Source organism: Echeneis naucrates, chromosome 21 (assembly GCF_900963305.1).
Source record: "Echeneis naucrates chromosome 21, fEcheNa1.1, whole genome shotgun sequence".
Taxonomy (NCBI): domain Eukaryota; kingdom Metazoa; phylum Chordata; class Actinopteri; order Carangiformes; family Echeneidae; genus Echeneis; species Echeneis naucrates.
Window position 1 is genome coordinate 17,510,771 of NC_042531.1, and position 14,647 is coordinate 17,525,417.

The window sequence follows — 14,647 nt, forward strand, 5'->3', positions numbered from 1 at the left end:
TTAGAAGCAAATGCATATCACACCACTGTGAAATTTCAGTCTGGTTTGTGTTATGTGCATTTCCAGAAACCCCATCAGACCCTCTTCCCTGATGAGTGGCAGGAGAGGCTGAGCCATTTTCAGAGGATGCTGGTGATTCGTTGTCTCAGGCCAGACAAGGTGGCTACTGCTTTGTGAATCGATTTTCTTAAACATGTCTACTATATTAGGATCTAAAGTTTCCAAATTATTTCAGTTATAAAGGCAACTTTTTAACAAAAACTGCACACACTCCAATAATCCTTCCTCCAGATTATTCCCATGGTACAGGAGTTTGTTTCCAACAGTTTGGGTCACCCTTTCATTGAAGTGCCACCCTTCAACCTGAGCGAGGCCTTTGTTGATAGCCACTGCTGTGCCCCCCTCATCTTCATCCTTTCCCCTGGCTCAGACCCCATGGCTGCATTGCTGAAGTTTGGAGATGAAAAGGTACAGAGACATCTGGGAAATTCAGTAGCTTTGAAGCCTGCTGTGTATACAAACTCAAAATGAAAAGAGAAATTGAAACCTCCAGGTTGTCAGAGAGGTCTTAAAAGCACTGAAAATTATTTTTACCCCTTCCAGGCTAAAAAACAGCTATCGAAGTGAATATTTGTGTGTATGCGCATGACTGTTTTTACCCCCCAGGGCTTTACTGGTAACAAGCTGACCTCTCTCTCCTTGGGCCAAGGCCAGGGTCCTATTGCTATGAGAATGATTGAGACAGCCATTAAAGAGGGCACCTGGGTGGTTCTGCAGAACTGCCACTTGGCCACTTCATGGATGTCAACGCTGGAAAGAGTCTGTGAGGTTAGAAAATGAATTTCTATATGCAAACGCTACATTCAGAGATTAAAGTGCTGATTGATCCTTTTCAGTAGGTCCATTTATTTACTTGGTCTTTATGGCTGCGAGCAGGAGATGAACCCAGACATCACCCACCCAGACTTTAGGCTGTGGCTGACTAGTTACCCATCTCCCACCTTCCCTGTGGCTGTGCTTCAAAATGGAGTAAAGATGACCAATGAGGCTCCAAAGGGCCTCCGCTCCAACATTGCACGCTCCTTCTTGATGGATCCTATATCTGACCCAGAGTTTTTTAACAGCTGTAGCAAGCCAGTAAGTGTGTACATGGGTGTGCATTGCTGTAGTGTGTGTCTTGGGTAAGGTGGCTTGCTGTGCATATCTTTAATGCCTACATCAGTGGGAGTCCTATGTTCCTTTGTGTCTGTTGTAACCCTGCTGTGCATTTCAGAGAATGTTTGTTTTAGCTGTAGAAACATAAAACAAACAGCTCTACTTATCTTAGACAATGTATTTTCATTTGTGCTTATCCACCTTTCAGGCTGTGTTCAAGAAGCTACTGTATGGTCTGTGTTTCTTCCACGCCCTGGCCCAGGAGAGGAGGAAATTTGGACCTTTGGGCTGGAACATTCCTTATGAGTTCAATGAAACTGACCTCCGGATCTCTGTACAGCAGCTACACATGTTCTTGGAACAATACCAGGTAGATAGCTCAGAAACATCAAAACATCAAATCTCTCACAATTTAAAAAGATCCTTATCATTAGGGGAAAACCAGTACATACTAGCCCAGCCTTTTTCTATCATACATATTTTTTTTAGCCTTAGATGACTTATACATATTCACCAATCATTCATGCAATGTTCAACGCAGACAATAAAAATTCTAGCTTTTAAAAGTGGCTTCCCTCTTCATGCAAGTATCTGCTTTTTATCCTCTACATTCAACACCCCTGTTGACATTTATCCACAAAGAGATAGCCCTCCAGCCCTCCACCAGTCTTAATTCTTCTGCTGTAGCTGAAAATACTGTCTGAAAAAATTAACTATGGAGAATATCTTTTTCTGAAAAATGACATTTTCATCCTGTAACCAAGTGTCACTTTGTGAATTTGTAAGTGAAACCTTCTAGCAGAAAATGCCACAATGGCCACAGCCCTACCCATTCACCTGCTGTTACATCTGCTTCTTTTCCAAGTCCAGGTCCTGAAATGAATTTCAGCCAGGCCTCCTGTTGGAATCACAGCAATGTACACAATGCAGCAAAGAACATACACATCCAAAGGGAGATGCTCTATCTGTCAAAGCTTACTTCCTCTTAGAACATGAAACTCTAATGCAGTGTCATTCTTTGTTTCCTGTGTGAAAAGCCTGTTTTCTTGGCTTCTGCAGGAAGTGCCGTTTGATGCTCTGCGCTACATGACTGGAGAGTGTAACTATGGAGGGCGTGTGACAGATGACTGGGACAGACGGACTCTTCGTACAATCCTTTCTATCTTCTATACATCCAGGATAACTGAGGATCCCAACTACAAGTTTGATCCCAGTGGGATCTACTACGCACCAGCTGAGGGAGATGTAAGGAACAGAAAATCACACCCTCCCCATTCATTCTACCACTTTTCCGTTTCCAGGTCACGGGGGGTGCTGAAGCCAATCCCAGCTCACATTTGACAAGGACGGGGTACACCCTGGACAGGTCACCAGTCCATCACAGGGCCAACACCATAACACAACACAACAGAGACCAACAACCACTCACACTCACACTCAGTCCTACGCAAAAGTTAGAATCACCAATTAAGCCAAACATGCATGCCTTTGGGAGGAAACCGGAGTACAGGTACAGGGAGAACATGCAATCTCCAGAAAGAAAGGCCCCAGGCCGGGAACTAAACCCACAACATTCTTATAGCACTAACCACTATGCCGCCGTGCTGCCCCACACCCATCACAATTATTATAAACCATAGCCAACACTGGTCTTAGTATCAAGAAGAGTTCTTTGTAAATCACAGCTTTATCTCAGTCACTGAAGCTACATTAAGCCACGCAGTATTTTAAAAAAGTAAGGCTAATGTTGTGGTATGAGCTGGAAAAGGGAGTTACAAATTCCTTTACTCTGAACATATATGGAATGCAAATATCTTCACTCGCAGTGATTGTATTGACATGAAGGATTATCTAATCAGAAAATAAAATCCTTAAAAAAATAAGAAAAAAAGACAGTGATAGTCTGACATCCTTTGCCTTATCCAGTTTGTTCTTGACATACCTCTATATTTTTTTAAGGATGACCACATACACGTAAAGAACAGATGTGAGTGATGTGGTTTGCATCAAAGACCCTGTGCATTCTGGTTTCATTTACAATTGTTGGACCTGTTTTGTGATATAACACACTGCAACACAGAAGTGTGTTATTGCAGTCACCGATCCTCCAACCGCACTACATTCCTATAGATACAATCAGATACAGTTCCTTGAACACTGACCCATTACATACACAAAACTAAGAATATCACTGCCTCAAAAAATTCAAAAGTTGAACTCAGTTTAGGGTGTTTGTTTCTAAACTAAAGATATTATAGGACTGCCAGTTACTTAGCGCTGTTGTTGAGCTACCTTTAAAAAGTCATTAGGAGTTAAGATGTGTGTAACAAGGCACAGCAGGCAACCACCATCAGTGAAGGTTGATATATTTGTGAACACAAGTACAATCTATGGTATGCTCCATTTTATTTGGCATTTTGCTCTCCAGCACTGCACCCCCCTCCAACCACATCTTTTATTCATGAAGTCACATTTACATAGTCATTATCATAAATGTCAGCAATCTAAGGAGCCAACTTGTTTTTCAGAGTGTTATTACTCGAGATGTTTCCTGATGTTGCGTTAAAAATCGTCCCCTTACTTCATTCCTCTCCTTTCACTTTGTTTCTCTGCATCTCTGTTGCAGTACAACAGCTACATAGAATACACCAAGTTGTTGCCACTCAATCCGTCACCGGAGATTTTTGGCATGAACGCCAATGCAGATATCACCAAGGATCAGGCCGAGACGCAATTACTGTTTGACAGCATCTTGCTCACACAGGTAGATCCACCTAAACCTATGATACAGCAGAGAAGGTAGTGATCAGCTGCAAGTCAGTAACTGAGTAGTGCACTTAACCAAGCATAAGGTGTGTGGGGGGGTTGGGTCATTTTGAGATATTTTTAAAATTGAAGATTTGAATGACTGCTCATGTCACTCAAACAGTAATAGCAATGTGAGTATTAATTTGTTAATATAGTATGCAGTCTAACAGTTCAATGACCCCAAGATTTGTGACCCGAGAATTTGGTGAATAACATCAGGCATGAAATGGTGCTATTAAACGTGAACTGATTTCTGGTAGTAGCCTCTCACAAATCAATGTGCCCCATCCAGATGTTTAGCTGGAGTATGAGTACTCACTTGATTGATTCTGAACTATAGATAACATACATCACATTCTCAAAAGGTCAAAGTGCAACATAACCATACACAAAAAACGAATTGACTGGAATGCATCCATTAAAATACATTTACGTAGATACTAAAATACATGATCACACAAACAGACATGCTTCCCTTTTTTTTGAATCTTTGCCATCTTTAGATGTTTAGTATGCCCCACATAAATATACTATGCAACATTAATTATCAAGAAAAATATATATAAACATTTCAATTTTTTGTAGAGATACTTCTCAAAGAAGAAAAAGTCACACTGCAAAAACACAGTGTAACTCACTGTGGTGGATCTGAATGATCCCACATCATTAAAACTAAGCTCTGTAGAGTTAGACTATGTTAGCTTGTTGAGGAGTTTAGCTTACAGGTTCCTGGTTCCTGTTAATGTTTGCTGCAAATCAAATCTATGATATTTCACATCAAGGCCAACGTGCCGAAAATATAGTTTCTCCAGCAAAGTGGAAAGAGATGTTTATTTATCCCTGTTTCCATTGATTTATTTTAAGACACAGTGCAACTTCATTCTAATAAAAAAGTTTAAATTGTTTGAGTTCCTGCGGGAATTAAATTGGATGTTAAAATAGCGCAAGGGATCACAATAAAACAGATGAGTGGCAAGTGTCTCTATATGCGCCCCTCCTTACATCCAGACCTGACAAACAAATAGAAAACTATTTCCACAGGCATTGCACTTTCTAGACTTCAAGTTAAAGTTAGAACCCAATGGAGTCTGACATTTAATCATATGCACCCCATTCAACAAGATTAATAATAGCTTCAGTCATGTGTGAATTTTATTAGCATCTAATACAGTTTCATCCATCTCAATGACCAATAAACATGGAGATGCTTCAAATTAAGTGAGTCAACCATTTGTCATTCCCTTTCTGTAACCCCATTGTCATTGGCCAATCATTATCCATTACCGCTTGCTACAGACTGAGCATTGAATAGGTAAATTGTGTAAATAGTGTAAGTTGGCCTGAGAGGAGCGGAGAATGGCTGAATCAAAGATGAGAGTGAATGATTATCAGGATGAATGAACATTAGAATTGTTGATTGTTGAAGACTGTGTCAAATTAGTGTGTGGGACAAAATGCCATTAAGCTTTCCTTCTTATGAGGGGTGTGTGTGTGTGTGTGTGTGTGTGTGTGTGTGTGTGTGTGTGTGTGTGTGTGTGTGTGTGTGTGTGTGTGTGTGTGTGTGTGTGTGTGTGTGTGTGTGTGTGTGTGTGTGTGTGTGAGAGTGAGTGCCACAAAATTAAACATCCTTTATGATGATCGAATTTCTCTGACCCTGAGAAATGACTGCACATTAAGAAAGGGAAGGTACTATTAACCTGTGAAATTCTGTGTCATTTTATGCCCTTTAAAGGCATAAATCCTAATCAACTTGGAACAAAGATGATAAAATATAAGCAAAGAAAAGTTAGAAGTCAGAATCTCTCAACATCTGGGTCTTTTTGGGATCAAAATAGCAAGAATGCGAAAAAGTCCTAAAAAGGGAATACATAATTTGACAAGGCAAAGACAGCAAAAGATACATTTTCCCAAAAAATGATGAACTGTCAAAGCAATCTAAGCTGTAAGTCCTGCCTCTTCTTCTCATCCATCCTCTGACGCTCTGTGTCTCTGATCAGTCCCGCTCTTCGGGCGGAGACGCCAAATCCTCAGATGACATGGTCTTTGATGTGGCAGCTGACATCCTAAGTAAGCTGCCTGGAGACTTTGAGTTGGAGGCAGCAATGAGGCGTTTTCCCACCAGCTACAATCAGAGCATGAACACAGTGCTGGTGCAGGAGATGGGCCGCTTCAACAACCTGCTCTGCACCATCCGAGACTCTTGTGTCAACATCCAGAAGGCCACTAAGGTACACACATAGGTGAAGCTGATAGAAAGGATGGTGTGTACTATACCATCACTCCTCCACTGAGTGAAATTTGAACCCATTGCTAAGACCTTTGCCCTATTGCCCCATATTAGCACTAAGGCTAGTCGATAACCTTTAAACTTGATCCAGGTCCCATTTTCAACAATTATTATTTAGGCGGTTACATCATGACGTATTAGCCAAGGGAGTGTAATTACATGTAATTTGTTTGTTTTAGACAAACAGTAAAGCCAAATGATGAATTATTATTGATTATACATTTCTGTGGAGTGAAACCAATATTTCTTCAGTAGTGCCACACCTCTGCTGAACGATTACAAGGGAAACTCTGGTAATAGGTCCTCAGAAATCAAATGCCGGAAGCATCAACACAAGTATCGAATGCACCAATCTAGCACCATTATTTTCTATTACACATAGGAAAGTGTGGAAATTAACTACTAAAAACTTCTTCCACCTATATGTTGTGGTATGTGACATTATACATTCTGCACTAAGTAATAGAAGGAAAAAAAATCTAATGGACAGTCAATAGAAATTTTGATGACCCTTAGAAAAGATTTGAATCTTCCCATTATGAACTAGAGCTTTGACCTTCTCCTCAGAAAATGCTCTTTTCCTCTGCAGCAGATATAAGAACGCTCCATTAAATACAGTGTCCCGACTGCAGTGCTATTATGCATTCCAGCATATTTCTTTTGCCTGGACTCAAAGCTCTACTGTATAATCTACAGCCATACGTGCTTCTCTGTGGGGCTGCAAAGCACTGTACAGCTTTAAGCTAAATATCACCTCACACAAAATGACAAACATATCGTGCTGATAATTAGCAGGTATAATATTTATCACGTTCACCACGTTAGTGCCGCATATTAACTTGGCAATTAGCAGTAAACACATAGTGCAACTGATATGGTAATACTGTTTGTTGCAAGGATTTGGTCATAAACCAGGACAAATTAAAATTCCAATGAAGCGCAGGGAGATTATATGTAAGTTATTACAGTTCTTCATCCCTGCACCATGTTTATCCCATTTCAGCTTGCCATGCTACTAACACACGTCTAAATATTTGCATGGCTGCTGCCAGGTCATGAAGGAGTAGTTAGATTTTAATTTTTTTCTTTTTTTTAACTTTGATGGTACTCTGGTTCTGCAGTTACTTAATCCATAACTAAACAGGAGGGAAGGTGCCTATGAGGTAGGAGGGTTTAAGTAGATGGCACTAACTGCTAATCTGCTGTTTGTGATGAGCTAGAAATCTCAGCAATTAGTTAGACTCCCAAATAGACCTACCTACCAAGCCTTAATATAATTTTGATGTTTTCTTTTAATTATTGCCAAGACACTTCAAAGTGAAGTTGCTATTTGGGCCAAAGCATGTATCCTTCCATCTTTCTATTTCAAAAAGTTTGTGGATTTCTCATTTGTCAGATATTAACTTTAATTAGCTTACATTAGCCTCGTAAGGCTTTAATAATTTGATCCATTTGAATTTGTGTACCAACTCTCAATTACAGCACATCCAGAAAATCGAAAAATCTCCTTGAACACATAAACAAAGTCAACAATTGGAAAGAGCATAAAAGAGTCACTGAGGGAAAACAAACGTGATCTTTTATATTGGTATTAAAGAGCACTCACACAGTAACAACAATTCCCATTACGTGCTTGCCTGTAGCCTCCAGAAGCAGGTCTTTAAGGCTCAAGCTCAGATTTTTCTCCCAAATTGAATTAAATGTTATGACAGCACTTAAACAAATGTAAATGTTTACATTTTGTGTATAAATTAAGAATTTCCCAGTTTAGCGTCAATGAAATTAATCTATCCATCTATCTATCTGAAGGTGTGTACATTTTTTTGTGTGTGCTTGCAGGGGCTGGTAGTGATGTCTTCAGAGCTGGAAGAGGTGGTCAGCAGCATCCTGAAGGGACGTGTGCCAGGCATGTGGATGAAAAAGTCTTACCCCAGCCTCAAGCCGCTGGGCAGCTATGTCAGTGATTTCCTGGAGCGACTCAACTTCTTGCAGGTACTGAGACATACAATACTGCTTGATATTGAACGATGCAATGTCAAATATGAAGCGTTTTGTGGCAATTATAAATAGTGCATGAAATGTCTGAGAAAATAATAACTTTAAAAAAGGAAACATTTAAACCATAAATATAAAAATTAATATGTATGCACAGGAATTCAAACCTTGAACATTGCACATATATATGGTGGTGTGGGTGCTAGTGGCGGTGGCAGGGTGTGATTGCGTGGATGTGGCCTCACACTTTATGACTGCAAGGAGTTCATCAAAGTGGCAGCTTGCAGGAAGAACCTGTCTTTGTGAAGGGTCATTTTTGCATACACAGCTCTAATGCCTACAGGAGGAGGGGAAATCAAACGGTTTGTGTCCTGGGTTTGAGGGTTCCATAGCAATGCTGTCCACTAATTTCCTGGTCCTGGACCTGTAAAGGTCCTGGATGGAGGGCAGGACGCACCCAATGACTGACTGTAAAGAAGACATAACAAAGAAGAAATAATCTTTTTATTGATGCTGCTTTGAAAGTGCCATTTGAATAAATGTTTTACCATTCTCACTGAAAGGCAAACTCCCAACAAGAAGCTGCTTCTTGGCGAAAAAAACAAGAGCACACTCCTGAAATGGTCACGTCTTTACAAATCTTTCTGGATCCCCATAGGCTTGTTTGGCTTCATAGGTGAGAAGTTGGTGTCACATGGAAAAGTCGTTCAGTGCATACTGCACCATCCATAGTCTAATGCAACCCTGCTTTAAGTTAAGCTGCGTCACACTTGAGTTATGCAAAAACAATGAACAATCAAAACACAGGATGTAGGTTGTTCAATCACAGTCGGCTAAGTATACACATGTAGAGACACACGGCCCATAATGTGAGTTTGTGAAGTGCAATGCTTCACTTAATGTCAATTCCCATGTTCTTTTTTTGTATCGCCACTGGAGAAATATTGAATATATTCGCCATCACTCAGCTGAGTGAAAAATGTCCATCCTTGGCTCTCAACTGGGTGAAGTGAAAAGTCTTGGCTTTCTTATCTGAGGTAGCAACTTACTTAACAGAATGCATCCACAAATGTTACCAGCTTAGCAACACAGATGCTGTATCTTCTGTCCAATTACAGGTTATTCTCTGTTTTCTCAGTTTCTCAGTTTTTGCTAGTTATTAAATGATTCCACTCTGCTAGCCAACTGCATACAACAATGGCAGATTATTTTCCTGCTTCCTGTCTTTGTAATAAATACCTCTTTTCATTCTCTGCAAAAGGGTTAGTGAACAAGTGTATCTTGTTTAATATGAACTGGCATGGTGATGGATGGAAACAGCAGAACAAGAGATGATCCAACCTGAATTAATGTTTATTCATGTCTAATTTAGCACTGCGTTTATATGGTGCTTCTCTGGTGTTATTGACCACTCAAAGCACTTTCCACCACAAGTTGCTTTTACCCGTTCACAAACATGTTTATACACTGTTTGCGCTATACAAAACACATCTCTAACACCAATGCACATTTTGGGGTTCAGTGTATTTCCAAAGGACACCTCAATACTTTGACAGACTGAACAAGCCAAGCGTCAAACCAATGTCCTTCCAATTAGTGGTGCCAGAGCTGCTTCTTATGAATACTGCCTTATGAGCCTTATAAGCTTAACATATACTTTACAAATTCAATGAACAGCTTACACAACTGACCCCAGATCTAAAAAATGCATTGTGGGAAAGTGGATTTTGAATCCACACGTGGTGTTTGGACATAACTGATTGACTCCCTATCAATATCTATCAATATAAATATCTGTGAAATTGGTCCCTGTAGCCCCTGCTGCGGTCCAGCCAGGGCTACAGGGACTACTTTTTAAAAGTTTAATTGGACAGTTAAAAAGTACAAGTCAAAGTTGTGGTATTTTAGCCTGGATCCAATTGTTGGCGTGAGAGAGACTCTTAACTTAACTTTTCTGACAAAACACTTGCATCAGCAAAAATGTTCTCATTTGTAATTTGCATTAAGTGCTAGTTAGCAAATAGTAAATGGTGAACAGGGTAACAGGGTACAGTCTCATGTGCACCTCATCAAGTGGACATTAGCTTGAACTGCATAGTATTTTATTATAGTGGCACTTTAAACATCAGTGAGTTTGTATTTGTGCTGCCCATATATTTTATGTATTTTTGACTATTGTGCATGATCCTGTTCTATACAAATCTGAAGTGTACAGTAATTTGAATGTAAATATAACTTGAACATGGGACTCCACCTGAGACCTGTGTGTCTGGTTGTGATTGTAAATGTCCCTCTCTTCTTCGCCCTGCTGTGTATTCAGGCATGGTATGATAAAGGAACACCTGCTGTGTTCTGGATATCAGGATTCTTCTTCACCCAGGCCTTCCTCACCGGCAGCCAGCAGAACTATGCCAGGAAACACACCGTCCCTATTGACTTGTTGGGCTTCGACTTCGAGGTCCTAGATGACAGAAAATACAAACGGCCCCCAGAGGATGGTAGGATACCACTGTGGGGAGAGGAGGGGGAGGAAACAGGATGAGCATGAGTGGTTTTAAGGGGACAGAAAATGTAGGATATCAGAACACCTATGGAAAGATGATATTTAACAAACCTCCCCAGTTAAATGAAGGCAGAGGAAAGACACTAGGAAGATAAAGAGCACTTGAAAAAGAGTGGAGCATTGCAGGAGGATGTGGAAAAGGATGCAAGGTTTCAAAGCAGGGAGTGAAATGAAAGAAACAATCAAATGGAAAGTGACATTAGGCTGACTGAAAATGAGATACGTTCAAGTAAAACCTCTCCCCTGCATGCAGGTCTGCAGCTGCCCCATGCTGTATCTCCAGCTCCACTTGAGATTCTCAGTCATTCTGACATTAAGTCTCGCCATCAATCAGCTGATCCCCTTTTCCACTAAAACAGCCCAAACAGCTAATCTGACAATGTGTTTGTGCATTTGGGAGAGAGGTACTGACTGAATACTGCATGTATTGCAGTCATCCGTTATGTCAAGTTGAACACTCACCACACATCTTCTACCTCTGAATGTGTGCGCCAGGTGTTTACATTCGAGGGCTCTTCCTGGAAGGCGCCCGCTGGGACAGAGAGACCAAACTCCTTGCTGAATCCTACCCCAAAGTGCTGCAAGACCCCATGCCTGTGGTGAGCATTTCAGCAAGTACACAATCATGGCTGATGATAACACAGCATTTAGGAACGCTTGGAAACAGCCCGATAATGTCTCACTTCTCACTTTTCTTTTCACCATGTTCAGCTGTATTTTTACAGATGGTTATCACACACAACATTCAGTTAATATTAAAGACTTCAGGCTGCCACACTGAATTGTTTTCTAAGCTAAACAGTGGCCTCACACTTTAAATGCACTTCCGTGTGTATAATCAGTATGATCAGTATATGTATGTATAATCAGTTTGATTTGCTGCTTTGTTTCTTCCCATAACATTTTAAAGGCATGCACTGGTTCAGAAATAGAGGTTTGAATCTGTTGTCTCATATTACATGAGAACTCCTCCACACACACACACACACACACACCAGACGCTGCCACTGAAATAATAGTTGGTGCAGTTTTCAACAAAGAGAAGGTTCTAAAGTGAAAGAACAAGCATTCAGAGAAAAGTGAGGGCTTTGTGTATTGTTGGGGTTTGACATCTGCAGGCATCAGTGAGAGCATCTATTAAGGCCATAGTGTGAGATGACGTTGTGTAGTGAGAAACACTTGCTGCATAACCTCTTCTTGAATAAAGAGGAGGAGGGTTATTGATTCTGCTTCTGTGAAACCACCAGGGCGTCAAAAAGAGGATGGTTACGATCTTCGGATCAAATTACTAAAATTGAACAGATTCTAGTGTTAGCTGACGCCGACAGATTTCTTTTGGGGTTTTGTTTTTTTTAAATCAGAGACCAGTATTGTGAGTCTCCAAGGAATAAGTGACCAACAAGTCGCAGAATGTAGCTGCAGCTCCAACCAGGAGGACGCTTACAGTTCCTGTCCAGACTCACTTCAGCACTGTTCACACTCTGTCTGTAGGAAGCCTGGCTCCTTCTCTCATCCTCATGCTAACTGAGTTTGATATGGTATTTGAAACAGAGCCGTTGGCTAGGAGTAAAAACTGATAAAGTTTTCTTTCTTTTTTCTTGTAATTCTTTGTCTCCCTCTGTTCTCTCTGCTTCACTGTGCGTTCAAGTGATTATGAATAATGCACAAGAATAACTTTTCTAATATTCTGACATTTCAGGACAAGTTATTAACAGAATCAGTTTTTGACAAGAGCAGAACTTAATTAAAATGTGTTTATTATTTGTTGGGGGAAAAAACACAACAGAGGCCAAGGCTGGCTTTGAAATGCAAATCTTCATAGAGGCGCCCGTTATGGAACCAGATCAGTACTTCTGGTTGAAGCTCAGCAAACTGTTCTTATTTATTTTATTTCGTTTTTTCTTCCTTGTGTTTTTTTGAGTGGCCCAGTTTATCCTTTTTGCATAACCAAGACTTGTTAATAGCCCAAAGGGAATATTTCTTGTTAATGCAATTGTTTTCTAAGTTTATGTCCCCTAAGTTTCTAAGTTAATTAGTAAGTCAATATTTGGGTAAGAAAATAAGATCCACGTTAAGTTTCGTAGTTTTAAATGTTCACCAGACTTCCTGTTCTGACCTTTAATTTTGTGTAGTCTTGTTTCTTGTAACTGGCTCATGTCCATCACCCCCGTTGGTCACTTTGTTGCCACTTTAATTCTTGTGGCATTCAAATATATTGAAATGAAAACAGCCTCTAAATGACACATTTAGATTTATTAGATTTAAATGTCAAAGTAGAAGCTGGGGCTGGCCCCTATAGGCCCCCGTTGGCCCCTCTGTAATGCCTGTAGTGCCCGTCCTCTCTCTTTCTCTCTCTCTATCAGATGTGGTTGAAGCCCATTAAGCGACAGGACATCCCACAGAGAATGTGTTATGTGGTGCCCGTCTACAAGACCAGTGAGCGGCGCGGCACCCTGTCCACCACCGGCCACTCCACCAATTATGTCATCGCCATGACGCTCAACACCAACGTGCTGCCCGAGCACTGGATCAGACGTGGGGTAGCGCTGCTCTGCCAGCTCAACTCCTAAAGTCTGCTGTGATTTACACGTCTTTCCAGTAGAGACTGTCTAATTAGAAGAATAAAACACACACAATGCCTTTCTATCATCAGAATCCTTTATGTAAAGTGCTCCTCTGTGCAGGGCGAGGCCAGCTACAACCTGCACACTCTACATGTAGACACCAACACCCTTCATGCTCACTATTAACCTGCATGTCTTTAAATTGTGAGAGGAAGCTGAAGAACCTGGAGGGAACCGACACAGGCTCAGGGAGAATCAGCTAACTCCAAACTCAGAGCCTTCTGCCTGAGAGGCTGCAGCGCTCAGCGCCCAGAAACTTCCTCTAGGTAACAATTATTGCCACTGTGTGAAAACGATGTGCTGCCGATCGCTCATTACGGCATCACGACTAAAGCACAACTAACTGTATTGAAGTTCAAGTCATAGATTTTGAAATGTTCTGAGCATTGCGGTGTTCCAGTGGACTGGGGACAGAGTCAGCATTAGTCTGTCAGACAGTCTCAACTGGAAGGACAGTTTTTGTTCTTTATGTTCTGAGCTCGAGCACAGTTAATATTTGAAGTAAAATAATCAATACTGCATTAAAGTGACAAGTCTCAGCTTGATTTTGAGTGAGTTCAGATCAACAGTGAAAGTGAAAGATAGAGTGTAGATGTTCAAAGGTAATCGGACACTTTGCTTAGACTTTGTTTTGTTTCGGTGTTCGTTCGGGTACAAAGGATCTCATGGGGCTCAGCGGTAACTGTCAGTTTGAGGAGTTAAAAGGTGACGTCAGAATTCTATCAGAGATATTAAAGGCAACCGGTTTACCAAAAATCAATAGAAATTAGAAAATGTCTTGCAGATGAGCAGAAAATCATCAATTTATGCTGAAAACAAGAATCCCCTTTTGACAGCACAGCTTGTCAAGAGCTCTCTTCAGGATGAGCAGTGCATGACCCAAAGGTACTACCTCTTCTGTCAAACAGGCACGTGTGGCTCCAGTGGAAGCAGCACAGAAGCAGGCCAAGCAGATACAAGTCTGCTGATGTCCTACTCATGTTAGAGATGGGATTTGTACAGTATTTATTTCAAATTCATTCTGAAGCTCAGCCTGAGAAAAACAGAAGTTGAGGATGCTCTTAAACTTTACAGAAGCATTTATCCACACTGGTGGAGAGCCACCCAGGCTTTCATGCAGAATTCCATTCAGAGCGTGTTGCTACCTTCATTATGCAGAGCGGCTGACACCTCGCCATCTACGCTCTGCTGTCTTTCAGTGGGCTCTAACATCAA

At 40.9% G+C, this 14,647-nt stretch overlaps 1 protein-coding gene across 1 annotated transcript in view; it reads left to right on the forward strand.

The window, feature by feature from the left end:
- dnah7 (dynein, axonemal, heavy chain 7) overlaps positions 1-13,903 on the forward strand; it is a 65,551-nt gene extending 51,648 nt beyond the window's left edge. Inside the window, exons 55-66 of the mRNA XM_029529748.1 lie at positions 67-159; positions 292-468; positions 667-828; positions 937-1,137; positions 1,364-1,525; positions 2,215-2,400; positions 3,782-3,919; positions 5,961-6,191; positions 8,090-8,242; positions 10,566-10,743; positions 11,304-11,407; positions 13,172-13,903. Of these exons, the coding sequence (XP_029385608.1) occupies positions 67-159; positions 292-468; positions 667-828; positions 937-1,137; positions 1,364-1,525; positions 2,215-2,400; positions 3,782-3,919; positions 5,961-6,191; positions 8,090-8,242; positions 10,566-10,743; positions 11,304-11,407; positions 13,172-13,378 (1,992 nt within the window). The 3' untranslated portion in view covers positions 13,379-13,903. The remainder of the gene's footprint in view (positions 1-66; positions 160-291; positions 469-666; positions 829-936; positions 1,138-1,363; positions 1,526-2,214; positions 2,401-3,781; positions 3,920-5,960; positions 6,192-8,089; positions 8,243-10,565; positions 10,744-11,303; positions 11,408-13,171) is intronic.
- The last annotated feature ends 744 nt before the right edge of the window (positions 13,904-14,647 follow it).